General features: G+C 41.5%; 1 protein-coding gene across 6 annotated transcripts in view; it reads left to right on the top strand.

Moving 5' to 3' along the window:
- Window positions 1-16,113, top strand: part of SLC22A15 (solute carrier family 22 member 15) — an 81,731-nt gene that overhangs the window by 50,056 nt on the left and 15,562 nt on the right. For 5 of the 6 annotated variants that reach the window (XR_013348984.1, XM_077842725.1, XM_077842724.1 and 2 more), the window contains exons 6-8: window positions 1,253-1,468; window positions 7,844-7,984; window positions 10,187-10,272. Coding sequence is in view for 5 of the 6 variants with exons in the window: in XM_077842725.1 (XP_077698851.1) it covers window positions 1,253-1,468; window positions 7,844-7,984; window positions 10,187-10,272 (443 nt within the window). In the remaining variant the exon portion in view is untranslated. The remainder of the gene's footprint in view (window positions 1-1,252; window positions 1,469-7,843; window positions 7,985-10,186; window positions 10,273-16,113) is intronic. The other variant, XM_077842727.1, reaches the window with a different exon arrangement.

Raw genomic sequence — 16,113 nt, 5'->3', positions numbered from 1 at the left:
GTTTGTCTTTGGCAAGTCCTCTAGACCTGCACACAGAAGTGTGAAGAGGAAAAAGACACATCAGAGAGTTAAGTCTTAAAACTATCGGAAAATATCGGTGGCGATATAATTGTTCAATACTTTGTAGTTAGAGTAGAAAACAATTGTTTGGTACCTGGAAGTTAACCAGGAAATGACTTTTATTCTTTAAGGTTGTGGGGGACAGGAAATATCCTGAGGACAGAGTGTGTCAGCTGATTCAAGTGTTTTGAAGCAGTAAATGCTTGAAAGTAGTTGAGATGTGATAAACCCTGTTTAATTTTTATGTAGTCTTAAAATAATCTCTGCCTTCTTAAAAACATCACTATGTTAAAAACATTTTTTTTAATTTATTTTTTCTGATGAGACAATAAAAATTGTGAGGCTTTGTAAGAACTTAACTACCTGCTATCTCTGTAGTATTATTTTCTTTTTTTTTTAATTTTTTAAAATTTATCTATTCATGAGTGACAGAGAGAGGCAGAGACACAGGCAGAGGGAGAAGCAGGCTCCATGCAGGGAGCCCGATGTGGGACTCAATCCTGGGTCTCCAGGATCACACCCTGGGCTAAAGGCAGGTGCTAAACCACTGAGGCACCAGGGCTGCCCCTCTGTAGTATTATTTTCACACTTTGTTAGGATTTAGAACCCTCTTTCTGACCTGTGCTTTATGAAAAACTTGTATAATTCATTATTTTAGGTTTAACTTGCCATTCATCTGTTAAAATTTGTTTAAAAAATAAATGCATACTGCTTACCTTTTTTTTTTTTTTTTCCACTGCTGTTTTAGAAGTATGTTCTTGGTTTCCATTCCATTCATAAAGCAGGCTACTTTTTAACACTGGCACACTGTTGAAAGTGGCCCCCCCCTCTCTTTTTCACCTGTTATTGGGAGAGTTAGTTTGAAATCTCACATGGGGGGTCACCTGGGTGGCTCAGTTGGTTAAGTGGCAGCCTTTGGCTCAGGTCATGATCCCAGGCTTATGGGATTCAGCTGCACATTGGGTTCTCAGCTCAGCGGGGAGCTTGCTTCTCCTTCTCCCTACACCTGTGCCTACCCCTGCTAGTGCTCCCTCTCTCTGTCAAATAAATAAAAATCTTTAAAAAAAAGAAAAAGAAAGCTCACATGGATTCTGGTTGTGGTGAAAGAATCCACATATTCCAAGGTGAATTCTCTCCTCCCCGTGCCCATATTCCTCTATGAATACACAGCCTTTAATGACATCTCTTTCAGATTCATTCCTGAATCACCTCGTTGGTTATACTCCCAGGGTCGGCTGAGTGAGGCTGAAGCCGCTCTGTACCTCATTGCCAAGAGGAACCGCAAGCTCAAGTGTACGTTCTCACTAACACACCCGGGCAGCAGGAGCTACAGAGAGACCGGAAGTTTCCTGGATCTGTTCCGTTACCGGATCCTCTTGGGGCACACACTGACCCTGATGTTCATCTGGTAATTATATCTAAGGGCTTGATCCTCACCTCTGGTTGCTAAATGGGCTGTTGATAATATGTTCCTTCTACGGGGTTACAGAAAATTTGACCTGATTTGTCAGCTTGAAGTTGTTTTCATAAGAACACATCTTCTCTCCTCTGCTTTTGCAGCATCCTCTTCTGGTCAAGGAGAAACCCATGGTTTACCCATGGAATGTTTACTGAACTTGAGTAAATAGACAGCAGAAACACATCTTTGCTCCTGAGCTCTTCAATGTAAATATTTAAGTACCCCCCCACCAAACTCAAGAAAAAAAAAAAGAGGAAAGAAAGCATATTAGAAGAGTTTCTAAATAGGAGCTTAAAGTACCTCCCTTTGGTTTTAGCAGCAAGTGGTCAGTTACCATGCTCTAGTTGTAGTGCCCTGGGCTGTACTTTGAGTGGCATTTCCACTTGCTAGCTCACTCACTCACTCCTGGGGGTGGGTAGGCAGTGGTGTTCCTTGCACAGATGGAATCCTGAGAGTGGGAAACGATGGACTCAAAGTCACATGTACAAATCAGTGAATGAAGAGATTGGCATTCTCTAAACCTGATTTTCTTGTTTACCTTATTCCTTCCTGCCTCTCAAAATGCTCTTAGCATTCATGCGAATCACACTGAATGATTCAAGATGGTTCCACTTAAAGCATGAAGTGGAAAGGAGAGAAGTGGATGGGCAGTGAAGAGAGTATATGAACTGCATGTATGTTTTAGTACTCTATAGGCCTACCACATTTTATTGTGCTTCTCAGATACTGTGTTTTTTACAATTGAAGATTTGTGGCAACCCTGCATCAAGCAAGTGTACTGGCACCATTTTCCAACAGTATTTGCTCACTTCATGACTCATTTTGTTAATGCTCACAATATTTCAAAACCTTTCCACTATTATCATATTTGTCATGGTGATCTGTGATCAGTAAACCTTGGTATTACTATTATTGTTTTGGGGCACCATGAACCACACCTATATACAACAGTGAATCTAATAAATGTGTGTGTTCTGACCATTCCACTGATTGGCCATTCCCCTGTGTCTCTCCCTCTTTTGTCTCTCTATTCCTTGAGACACAACAATATTGGAATTAGACCAGTTAATTAGGCCTACCATGATCTCTTTGTGTTCAAGTGAAAAGAAAAATTGCACATCTCTTACTTTAAATCAAAAACTAGAAATGAATCAGTTTAGTGAGGATCCAAGACCGACCAAACTAGGCTTCTTGTGCCAGTTAGCTGAATTTTCAGTAAAAAAAAAAAGCTCCTAAAGGAACTGAAAAGTGCTACTCCAGTGAACATATGGATGATTAAAAGCAAAACAGCTTTATTGCTGATATGAATAAAGTTTTCATGGTCCAGATAAAAGATCAAACCAAGCACAATATTCCCTTAAGCCAGAGCCTAATCCAGAGCAAGATCCTAATTTTCTTCAACCCTCTGAAGGCTGAGAGAGGTGAGGAAGCTGCAAAAGAAAAGTCAGAAGCTAACAGAGGTTAGCTCGTGAAGTTTAAGGAAAGAAGCCATCTCCATAATATAAAAGCACAAGGTGAAGCAGCAAGTGCTAACAAAGAAGCTGCAAGTTATCCAGAAGATCTAGCTAAGATAATTCACAAAGAAGGCTACACTAAAAAACAAATTTCCATGTAGATGACACAGCCTTCATTTGGAAGAAGATGCCGTGTAAGACTTTTATAGCTGGAGAGGAGAAGTCAGTGCCCAGACAGTTTGACACCTGATAGGGGCCAGTGCAGCTGGTGACTTTAAATTGAAACCAGTGCTCATTGACCATTTGGAAAATCCTAGCTACCTTAAGACTACACTAAATCTACTCTTCCCATGCTCTCTAAAGGGAACAACAAAGCCTGGATGACAGCACATTTGTTTACAACATGGTTTACTAAATATTTTAAGCCCATTATTGAGACCTACTGCTCAGAAAAAAGAAAAAAAAAAAGATCTTTCAAAATATTACTGCTCACTGACAATACACCTGGGTGCCCAAGAGCTCTGATGGAGATGTACAATGAAATTAATATTGTTTTCATGCCTGCCAACACAACATCTGTTCTGCAGTGCATGTATCAAGGAGCGATTTCAACTTTTAAACCTTATTATTTAAGACCTGCATTTCATAAGGACATTGGTGCCATAGATAGTGATTCCTGTGATGGATCTGGGCGAAGTCAATTGGGAACCTTCCGGAAAGGATACATCTAGATGACATTAAGAATATTCATGATTCCAGGCAGCCTGAGTGGCTCAGCGCTTTAGCACTTGCCTTCGGCCCAGGGCATGGTCCTGGAGACCCGGGATCGAGTCCCATGTCAGGCTCCCTGCATGGAGCCTGCTTCTCCCTCTGTGTCTCTGCCTCTCTCTCTCTCTCTCTCTCTCTCTCTCTCTCTCTCTGTGTGTGTGTGTGTGGTGTGTGTGTGTGTGTGTTTCATGAATGGATGAATAAAATCTTTAAAAAAATAGAATATTCATGATTCCTAGGAAAGGGTCATAATATCAACATTAACAGGAGTTTGGAAGAAGTTGATTTCCAACTTTCATGGATGACTTTGAGGGGTTTGAGACTTCGGTATAGGCAGTAACTGTAGGTGTGGTGGAAACAGCAAGTGAACTAGATAGAATTAGAGCCTGAAGATGGGACTGAATCGCTGCAATCTCATGATCAAACTTGAATGGAGGAAGTCACTTTCTTACAGATGAGCACAGAAAGTGGTTTCTTGAGATGGAATGTACTCCTGGTGAAGATGCTATGAAGACTGTTGAAATGGCAACAGAGGAGTTAGAATATTACATAAACTTTGTTGATACAGCAGCGGCAGGGTTTGAGAAGATTGACTACAATTCTGAAAGACGTCCTACTGTGGGTAGAATGCTATCAAACAGCATCACATGCTACAGAGAAATCATTCATGAAAGGAAAAGATCAATCGATGTGACAACCTTCACTGTTGTCTTAGTTGAAGAAATTGCTCCAGCCACCCCAGCCTTCAGCAACCAGCCCCCTGCTCAATCAGCAGCCATCAGCATGGAGGCAAGACCCTCACCCAGCAAAAAGATTATGACTGCCTCAGAAGCTCAGATGGTGGTTAGCATTTTGTAGCAATAAGATATTTTAAATTAAGGTATCTACCTTGTTTTTTTTAGATAATAATACTTTTGCACATTTAATAGACTAGAATATAGTGTAAACATAACTTTCATATGCACTGGGAAGCCACACAATTCATCTGACTTGCTTTATACATCTATTCACTGTATTGTGGTAGTCTAGAACCTCACCCACAGCATCTCCTAGTTATGCCAGTACATTCTGCTCGGGTGCCATAATTCGGGTCCATTGTTAGGGTGTGAACATCATACTTACTGGCTTGAAGGACTGTTGTGCTGGTTGGTATGCATTTGCCATGAAGGCAGCGTGGAAACCAACCTTTTTCATGTGGGAATTAAGGAGCATAATCTATGAAAGTGATCTTAGATAGAAAGCTGTAAAGAACAGCAGATTGAGAGGAAGATGCTGTGAATATATTTTTCTATATCATGGTTCTCTTTTTCTATGCAGCCAAGCACTGGCTGCCACCTGTATGGTTAGGGGCCAGGGCCACACCAACTGCTGCCTTCCCCACAGACCCAGAACAGTGCTGGAATATCACAGATGCAGAATAAATGTGGAACAGAGGACATAAGCTTGGAGACATGGAGATTAAGGGAACTTTTAAAAGCAAACCTGACAATCTGGCACAGGAGCTGATCATTTGAGGATCTGCCTATCGCAGACACTTAGGAAATATGTTCAGGTGCTTTGGGCTCTATAAAATTCCACATTTGCATGTCATATAGACAGGCAAACTCTCTGCCTACTTCTTGAGGATAATTTACTTCTTGTTTTTAAAGTTTTTGGGGTTTTTTGAGGCATACTAAGTTTTGGATTCTGGCCTTCAGGGGATAAAAAACAGACGAACAAACAAAGTAGACTGGGAGCCAGGGAGAATGTCCCTGTTTATTTTATATTTTACACAGCCAAAGGAGTTCTTCTCAAATAAACCTCTTCCCCCTGGGCTCCAAATGCTAAAATATGCCATAATAGAGACAGTGTCATTGCACATAACTGCTGTTGTTTTTGAAGATGCCATAAAACTCTCAAGTCTTTTCTGTAGATCTGTCATCGAAGAAGGCCCTTACCAGGGAGTAAAATGATACCTCTGTGTTTCACATCTGTTCCTTTGGTTATTTCCCACACTAGTACTTTTTTTTTAATAGTTCTTTGATGCCCTAAATATACTGTTAAATATTTTGCAAGCATTCTAAATTTTTATTGAAGCCCATAAAAAGGATTGAAATGATTTTAATAGCTGTAATTATGCATCCCAATGACCCACTTGCCATTAAGGAACCTCGTGAGCAGAGTCCCTGCCTTGGGACCATAGTCCCTCCTTTCCCATGCTCTCCCACCACTGGCAGGTTCTGCATGCCTCTCATGTCCTGAACTGGCTTAGTTTATTTGTGTCTGACTTGCTACTATTCAAACTGTGTTTAAATATGTATGTGTGTTTCCATGGTTGGAATTACTTCACTGGGATATATATATATATATATATATATATATATATATATATATATATATATAATTTATTTATTTGGGTTTTATTTTGTTTTTGAGAGAGAAGGAGCATGAGAGCAAGCAGAGAGAGGGGTAGAGGGGCAAAGAGGGGGAGGGGGGAATCCCAGGATGCGAGCTTGGTCTCACAACCCTGAGATCGTGACCTGAGCCAAAATCAAGAGTTGGATGCTTAACCAACTGAGCTACCTAGGAGCCCCAGGATTTCTGTGTTCAGTGCAGAGTAGTCACACACTGATACACACAACACATGGCAGAAGAGGGTGTTTACTGCAGGTAGAAAGGATTTTTAAAATAGTTTAGAAAGCTGCATGGGTTTAAATTTGTTTACCTTACTGCTTGCAGACAAGCTGCTAGGGACAGGGAACACAGACAGCCCAGTGTCACCTTGCATCCTCACACATGATAGCCTGGCTCCGACACTGCTCATCATCCTTAGTACACGAGTGACAGCTCCACCCAGTGAGCTGTAGCAGGAAGTAGGTGCTGCCACTGGCTCATTTGCCAGGGAGGGATGACCCACTAAGCAGTCCATCTCCGGCCCTTTCGCCTCCTCCTGTCTCTCTCCTGTTCCCTGCAGCCCCTTCTTAATAGCCCTGGACACATGACCCACTTTGCTGTTTTGGCAGATATGAAAAGAAAGCTTTCCGTCTTCTGTTTGATCTCCTTATAGCCATAGCTCATCGGATGTTTTCTAAGGAAACCTAAGGGAACCAAACAGGAACTTCCCTGTAATAAACACCTGTCAAGCTGAATTGCAAAAACATAAAAACTGACGGATTTTCAAAGCCTGCAGTACATTTGGTAGAAATGTATGGTTTACAAAATGTGTTCATAGACTAGTAAAGCCTAGTTTTAGGGTTTTGCTTTTGTTCATTCTGTTCTGTTTCATTTTATTTTCAATAATTCCATTTCCTAGGCACAGACGTTTGTTTGTTTCTTTGTCTGAGAAAGCCCCAGCTTGGAGCTTCAGGATGGCTCTTTGTTGGGCTTATGAGCTCCCGGGCTCCTCAGTTCCTGGCCCATGGGAGGTAGGATCAGTACCTGGCACAGTGCCTGCTGCCTAGCAGGCTCTCCCCAAGTGTTGCAGCAAGAGCATGCAGAAATAGACTGATGGCTTCTCAAAGGGTCCTTCCTCAGCTGCTCCTCCTGGAGGATCCAGCCCCTGCTGGGCTCCTGGTCTTCTCTTTCCCATCTGGATGTTGGCAGCATAGACACCTGGCAAATGCTGGGCGAGTTGAGAACCTGGTCAAGGGTTGGAGGGCCAGTCATTTCTGGCCTGCAGGTGACCCACTGGCCATCCAGTCGCTTCTCAGCACTCATTCTCAACACCATCCTCTGTTGGCTTTCCCCTTGGGAGCTCTTTTCTCGAGTCATTTTGACAATATCACAGCAGTCGCCTGTGGCAAGTGTTCCATAAACTGCCGGATTAAATAAAGCGAGAATAGTCATTGTCTTCTATTAAATGCAGATATGCCTGATGAAAGGACAGACAATGTCTTTGCCCTTTTGGGAGCCGGCCAAAAGCATCTAGCTGTAGCTCAACGGCCCCTTTCATTTGTATTTTTTTTCCTAGTATAAATGTAGATTGCGATAGGAAGGTCACTGGGAACGTCAAGCTTATTGCTTTAGACAGATGACATTATACTGAGCTAGTGATTGAATCTTCTCTGGCAGATTCTCATATGCTTTTTCTGTTGGCTTTCTTGTCTCTTATCCCCAACTGCAGGTTTGTGTGCAGCTTGGTGTACTATGGCCTCACTCTCAGCGCAGGCGATCTAGGCGGAAATATTTATGCCAACCTGGCCTTGTCCGGCCTCATAGAGATTCCCTCTTACCCTATCTGCATCTACTTGATTAATCAAAAATGGTGAGTATAGATGAATATGAAATGCAGCACGTAGGGTACGCACATATACATGCCCTTAAATCCGTAAGTACTTAAGTTCTGTTGTCTTTGTCCATAGGCAGTATCTGCTAAGTGCTTCATGGTGATTAGAATGCTTTTCAGACCAAATGCAGTTGGAATTCATTTTTTAGTGTGGTATTTCTTGGGTTTTGTGTTTATGAGTTTTTCTGCAGGATATCAATCCAATATGGAAATACACTACCACTGGAAGGTTTTGCATAGTCTGTGTGTAATCTGAGAGCCCCAACAGATAAGGTTATTGACTCTCTGGAGATAGAACTCCATGGACCCAGCCCCTATCATCTAGAAATCCTTACATAAGGCATAGAACTGGAGGACCTGACAAGACTTTTCTTAACCTCTTAAGGCCCACTCGACTTTGTTGAGGGGAGGAATGCATCCTGCTTTTGCTACTTGTCAGCAGGCAGTTTAGCAATGCTTTTTAAAAGCTCTTTTATAGAGCACCTTTCTCAGTTTCCTTAGGTCACTTCTGTTACTGAGCCCCTGACCAGGGCAACTGAGCATCCCACTCAGGGTGAACCAGCTGGATTGTGCCATTTCTCATTTTCCAGAAATCCTCATTTTAACCCAAACAGTGTTCCTTTTGCGTGATGCACAGTGCTATTGTCGTGGATAGCGGGCTCAGTGCGTTTTGAAGGGCAGGTTGGGATTCTGTTCAGCTGAAGGCTTTTCTCTGGGAGCGGTCCCGGTCATCTCCGCTGACCCCTCTATTAGTGACTGAACTTGCTGTCATTGCAGTCCAAGAGCCAAGTCCGGCTGCACATTCAGAAATCTGTCTGCATCACCTCTAGGGTGCCAGACATCCCTCATTTGTGTTGTCACAGCTTCTGTGCATGCCTCTGATGACCACATAAGGTTTTAGAAGGATGCCATCCCAGGGAGTAGCCTGTATGGCTTTGTATCCCTACTGCCTGCCTAGCATGGTGCCTGTCCGTTGAAAGGCGTTCAGTACTGATGTTAAATGAGGTGCCACGAACTGGAGGCTCACATGCTGTCCCGTTTCCCAGCTGTAGTTTTATGGCTGTGCCAGGGGATGGCTTTGACAAGTTAGCTTCCATGTACTTATCCTTAAACTAGGACTTATAAAATTCCCTGGCAGAGTTGTTACAAAGGTCACAAGCACTACCAGAGTTCCTCCAAGGGACCTACCACGTCATAGGCCCTTAGGGAGGGGAGGCTTGTTAATGCCAGTCCCTTTCCCCCAAGCCTCCAGCTCTTCTTTGAAAATTATTTCCCTTAATAAAGTGTGCAACACACATCACTTAATTCTGACATACTAGCAAGAAATGTCTTTCAGTTTGTATTTTTAAGAGAGAGAACTTTGTTTTACAGTGTTTAAAATTTGCAATGACGTGGATGGAACTAGAGGGTATTGTGCTGAATGAAGTGTCAGAGAAAGACAAATACCCTATGATTTCACTCATATGGGAAGTTTAAGAAACACAGCAGAGGAACACAGGGGAAGGGAAGGAAAAAATAAGAGGGAAACAGGGAGGCAAACCATAAGAGGCTTTTAACTATAGAAACAAACTGAGGGTTGCTGGAGGGGAGATGGTTCGGGGGTTGGGGTAACTGCGTCATGGGCATTAAGGGGGCACTTGATGTAATGAGCACTGGGTGTTGAATACAAGTGATGAACACTGAGCTCTGCCTCTGAAACTATTCATACACCGTATGTTAATTCATTGATTTTTAACTAAAATTCAAAAAATGAACTGCTAAAAGATTCATGTAATGAGGAGAGGAAGTAAGCTGGAAGATTGCGCTCTCCATGGTTCATTTGCATCCTCCGGGAGATGTAGAGCAGAGCACATGCCATACAGGTTCATAGTGAGGATTAAGTAAGATACTCAGTGGAAGGCATCAGCACTGCCTGAAACACAGTGAACCTCACAGAGATAGAATGATTCTCTGTTCTTTTCCTGCACACGCCATTCCATTCTGCCATCCAGCTGGTTTTCCCTTGTTTTGTGATGGTTACGTATTTTATGTCCCGGTCAGTCACATTTGCCACCCATTCCTTAAGCAACGATGAACATATATAATGAAACCGGGGACATTTCAGAAAGAAGGTTCAGGAGATGAAGCAGATGAACTTATAAGATCCTCGAGAGAAATGTGTCATTTCTTTCTATTGTTTAGGTTTGGTCGGAAGCGCACATTAGCAGCATTTCTGTGCCTAGGAGGACTGGCTTGTCTTATTGTAATGTTTCTTCCAGAAAAGAAAGGTATGCCTTTCAGAATTCTACAGAAGGGTTTTGAACAGCACTTTTATTACAATGAATCTCAATATAGTAGAGAGATTACCATATGCCATGCTTCATTTCTGTGATTGCATATTATTTAGTGATTGTGTGGGGTATAATGGGCCAGATTCTTCCCATTGCCTAAACTATTCTCTGGGTGAATAATGTGCTTAGAGGTGCACTATTAATTCTTTCAGGCGATTAAGCTACCATCTGGGGTGTCTGGGCTGCGGTACCGGTGATGTTAGAGTTGTTTATTTGATGATGGGGAGGACCATTTAGCTCTGCAGAGAGAGAAACTCCATCCAGGGCTACAAATTGCACTCCCCATCCCAGCCAATCACAGATCAGAGGTCAGAGCCGCTGATTCTCAAAGGCAGCCTTGGCACCCTCGGCATATCCATCCATATTCCCAGGGCACCCTGATGGTAACAGCATAATAAGAGTGATAGGGACTCCTGGGTGGCTCAGTGGTTGAGCATCTGCCTTCGGCTCAGGGCGTGATCCTGGAGTTCCAGGATCAAGTCCCATATCAGGCTCCCCTGGGGGGCTTGCCTCTCTGCCTGTGACTCTGCCTCTCTCTGTGTCTCTCATGAATAAATAAATAAAATCTAAAAAAAAAAAAAAAAAGTGATATTCACTGTTGGTGACAACTGACATTTTCTCAGTATTATATAAAGTATGAACAAAACATCTTTAGGAAATCTGGTGTTTTTATATATTTGTAGCTTTGCTGTGCATCCTCATCTAACTTGATTTCTGCCCCTCTATAGAAATTATATAGACAGTGATGGTTCTCAATCTTTTTTTTTTTTTTTTTCTTTGCTCTGGCACACCTAAGGAAGCTAGCTATTGTGTCAAAGACTGATTTCTGGCAATAAAGAATGGATTATAACACACTGCAGCTGGGGCATATGGTACAACAAAATCCCTCCTGTGGGGGCTTTGGGATCTTAATAGGCCTCCATCTTGGAGCTTTTACTTCAGTGCGAATCATTGTGAGGCAGTTTATGTAAAGTTTGACAGCTGCTAGAAACACAAGAATTTACTTCCTGACACAACATATCACATATGAAACACTCCTTTGATCATTGCTTCTCCTTGAGATTCAGTTGTAGCAGTGTCTCACTGAAGACCCCCAAGGCCACATATTCTAGTTCTGTAACCCTCCAGAACACTTGCTGTGCTGCTGGTTGCCATCTCAAGTTCTATGCCTTGAGTCCAGGGGACAGTTTGCTCCCTACTGTGGATGTGACTCATATTTAGATCAACGTTATAGTGATTTTCATGGAATCACAGAAACTAGAAAATTCAGTAAGTTTGCCTAGTTCTTATTCTCCAAGGAAATCGTCACCTCTGCTAGTGCCAGAAAAGGGAGAGTCCTCAGCTCTCACCTTCCTGTGGGTTTATAGAACCAAGCACCCAGTTCTGTTTGTCTGGGATAGGCTGTAGCAGGCTTAGAGTCATAGGTTGAGATTCAGATTTTGTTTTTCCTAGGCAACTTGGAAATTCAGTTTCTTTCTTTCTTTCTTTCTTTCTTTCTTTCTTTCTTTCTTTCTTTCTCTCTCTCTCTCTCTCTCTCTCTCTCTCTCTTTCTTTCTTTCTTTCTGATTTATTTATTCATGAGAGACACAGAGAGAGGCAGCGAGAGAGGCTGTAGCAGGCTTAGAGTCATAGGTTGAGATTCAGATACTGTTTTTCCTAGGCAACTTGGAAACTCAGTTTCTTTCTTTTCTTTTCTTTTCTTTTCTCTTTTCTTTTCTTTTCTTTTCTTTTCTTTTCTTTTCTTTTCTTTTTCTGTTCTTTTCTTTCTTTTCTTTCTTTCCATGAGAGACACAGAGGCAGCAAGAGAGGCAGAGGGATGATCAGGCTCCATGCAGGGAGCCCGATGTGGGACTCGATCCTAGGATTCTGGGATCACACCCTGAGCGGAAGGCAGACACTCAACCACTGAGCCACCCAGGTGCTCCAGTTGCTTTCTATCTGTAATAGTCCTGTGTTCTCTTTGTTGCCTGTAAAGAAACATTTTTCCTTGTTGCCATAAGCACCCCTGTAACCTGTCACACCTCTGCCAGCCTGCCCAGTTAATGTCTTTCTTCCTGCCACATAGCTATGCACTTCAGGGAAATGACCCCCCAGCCCAACACTGTGCACATGGCCCTTTCTACAAAAGCCCAAAGTGAAAGGAGATGTGAGATGTGTGGTCTCCATCCAGACCCGTCCTCACTCTCTGCTCACTTCAAGTCTGTTTTAAGAGAGAGAAGCTCAAGCCCTTTGTTTGGCTGTGCCCCTGGGTGGACAGGGAATAAGGAACAGCTAGCAGGATATCTTTCGTACTCCAGGAGTATGTCTCAGCAACTTGGTACCTCTGTTATACCTAGAAAAGTAGACATCCGGTCTATTTTTGAAGATTTCTAGGAAAAGAAACCTCACTGTGTCCCTTAGAAAATTCTATTTTTAATAGCCATTAGAACGGGCCTCTTCCACCACAACTGAGCCCATTTCCTTTCCTTTTAATTCACCACCAGAGATGGAGAACAGATGGCCGGTCCCTTTTCTTGCATAATCCTTTCTATATTTGCTGGGAGTGTTCTTAAGTATTCCTGAATCTTTTCTTCATTGAGCTGAAACAATTTGTTCTTTAAACTTTCTTTGAACCTTTCACACTTACTCCTTAGAGCATTTCAATGGCTCAGTTTTAAATCTGTTTTTTTTCAAAGTTCTGAACCTTAAGCTACTTCTTATAAAAGTTCTGATAAATATATATTAAGAGAGAGATCTAATAGTTTGAAAACCTCTGTTAGCATCTTGTGTGAGCTTGGAGACCACACATCTTCTCACTGCTTTTTATGTCCATTTTCCCTTACTTTTTCCCACTAAACACATTCACTGTCTTCTTTCTGACAATGTAGATGTCCCAGTGCTGGCCGACTTTTGTTTTGGTACCTATGTATGATTGTGGTTCTCTGTGTCTGAGGCGCAGACAGACATATAGACAGGTACACCCCTAGAAGAAACAGCCAGTAAGCTAGAAAACAGATGATTTGGCATTCCTTAACTTGTGGTTTATAGTTATTAGGCAAAGTAGCCTGCCCAGTGCATATTTGCACATTGGTTGGCCTCCAAGTAAATGTTCTCCCTGGGGATAGTTTACCAGGTGGCCACTAATATTTTTCTACAGATTTCTCATTATTCATTTTACCTGATTTCTGTCCTTGCTCAAAAGACCCTAATTAAACCTACAGTACTGTCATTTATAAAGGTTAACTATATACTGGGTTCTCTTCATATATAGAAGATAATATGTAATGTCCCCATTTCATACAGCAACTAAAGTTCAGTTGGGTCAAGTAACTTGTCTGAGTTTGCATAGCAAATAAGCAGCACACCCAGGATTCAGATTTCAGGTCTTTCTGACTCTAAAATCAGTGCTGTTTGAGGGAATGCTGTTTTGCCCACTTAGAGTTTTATAACTAGAGTATTCATTGCACATGGTGAAGCTCTTGTCTTAGAGAATTAATACCAACTAATTAGAGCTGGTTCTTCACTCTTCAGTAGGCAGGTCTGATGGGAATGGGCCAGGGTTCAAGAACCCAGATTGTCAGAGTGACACTGAGCTCTTGTTGGCAAGGTCCTGGCAGTTGTGGTCCTGCCAGAGACCAAGTACTAGGGAGTCATAGCACACAACCAGATAAACGAGTTTCACAGGTGAAAGAGTACCCTCAGACTCGACTCTGAGCTCCTTTATATCTCATTTCTTTTATCAACCTCTGTCCATTTTTTATTCACTTGACTTCTCTAGTGCTTGCCATATACAGGATGCTATTCATAAACAAGACCTAAACCCTTGACTCAAGAGGCTTACAGTCTGTTAGGGAAAATGACTGATTAGAGAACAACAACAACAACAATAAAAGAAGGTACCATATGAGAATTGACAACAAAATGCTATGGGGACTTTAACTTCAGACCACAATCTTAATGGAGACCAGCTTTCCTCCTGTGTTAGACAACTGTAAACCCAGACAAACTATAAGAAGCACTGTCAGACACTGGACAAGAGGCTACACAGGACAGACAGTGATCCCTAATAGGAAGGAAATAAAGTGCTCCCTAAGAGTTACATAGCCTAGCATCTCTGAGCCACTGTACAAAGACTGGGAGCCCAGCAAATCTCAGTGCTTTACTATATTGAAAAGACAGTATTAAAACTTGAGGAGGCCAAGTTTTCAAGAATTGGCTGGAAAAAATACTGAAAAGGAATAAGATACACAGAGGAAGAACTCCAGATATCTGCAGAAGGGGCCTCCGAGTCTTTGGCTGCTTACTGATCTCTGTATGAGTTTGAGGAAGCTACTGAGGTCACAGAGGACCACCAGTAAGCAGCATTCAGAGCAGTTCTTGGAACCCAAGGCCATGCCTAGTTTCTTTTCAGCCAGATATGCTGTGCTAGGTAGAGACCTCCTGAGTCAACATAGCCCTACACTAAAGGCTGTTCTATGCTTGCCCTCAAAGTACTTTAAAAGTCTGAGAAGGATGAAGTGATTCCAAATAACTTAACTGCATCCCAGAACAAAGAGCAACAGTATTTAAAGGAATACAACAAAATCCAGCACCTAACAATATAACATCCACATTGTATGGCATCCAACCAACATTACCAGGCAGGAAAATACCACCAGCAACCAGGAGACATATCAATAGAAACAAAGCCAGAAATGACCCAGATCAAATGAGGAGACAAGAACTTTAAAACAGCTATTATCAATATGTTCCACATGTTTAAGAAGATAGAAGAAAGTATGATCATCCTGAACGGAGAAGTAGAGGATATAAAAAAGACATCGTGTGACATCTAGAGATGAAGCATACATTATATGAAAAAAAAATGCAGTGAATGAGATTACCTAGAGAAGAAAAGATCAGTGAAAAGACAGAACAAAAGAAAGTATGCAAAATGAAGCAGGAAAATATAATTGGGTGAAAAGTTAACAAAAAAAGCATCAATGAGTTGTAGGACAATACCAAGCCTAACATATTTGTAATTGGAGTCAAAGAAGGAGATAGTCAAGAAAAAATTACTTGTAGAAAAGATGGTCAGATATTTTTGACATTTGATGAAAGCTATAAACACATAACAAGAAAGTTTGTTCATCAAGGATATGTAAACAGTCCTGACTGTGCAGGCGTCTACAAAATACATGAAGCAAAATTGGATAGAATTGAAAAAATAGACAAATCCGAAATTACAGTTCAATATTTCAGTACCCTTCAACTATTGATAGAAAAATCAGACAGCAAAACTACAGATATGAAGACTTGAACTTGACCTAACTGCCATTTGTCAAACCCTCTACCCTAACACAGCAGAATGTGCATTCCATCTGAAGGACACATGGAACATTTACCAAGTGTTTGGGCCATAAAATAAGTTTCAATAAATTGAAGAGAATTGAAATATTCCAAAAATAGTTATTTGATGAGAATGGAATTAAGCTAGCCATCAGTAACTGAAAGGTATCAGGGAAATCCTCATATATCTGGATTTTAAAAACCACTCTTCTAAAAACCCACAAGTCAAAGAAGAAAGGAAATCACAAAAGAAATTAGAAAATTTTAATTGAACAATAATTAAAGTTTAGCATATGGAAGTTTGTGGGATGCAGTAAAGCGGTGCTTAGAGAAAAATTTAATTGAAAATGTCTGAATAAAGTTGTCTTCAAATTAATGATGTAAGCTTCTTTCTTAAAAAAAATAGAAGACAAACTTAAAAAAAATGACAAATTAAGCACAAAACAAGGACGAGGAAGCAAATAATAAGCA

Source organism: Canis aureus, chromosome 12, assembly GCF_053574225.1.
Source record: "Canis aureus isolate CA01 chromosome 12, VMU_Caureus_v.1.0, whole genome shotgun sequence".
Taxonomy (NCBI): Eukaryota; Metazoa; Chordata; class Mammalia; order Carnivora; family Canidae; genus Canis; species Canis aureus.
The sequence above is the reverse complement of the archived record's forward strand: the minus strand, read 5'-3'. Positions and strand labels throughout refer to the sequence as shown.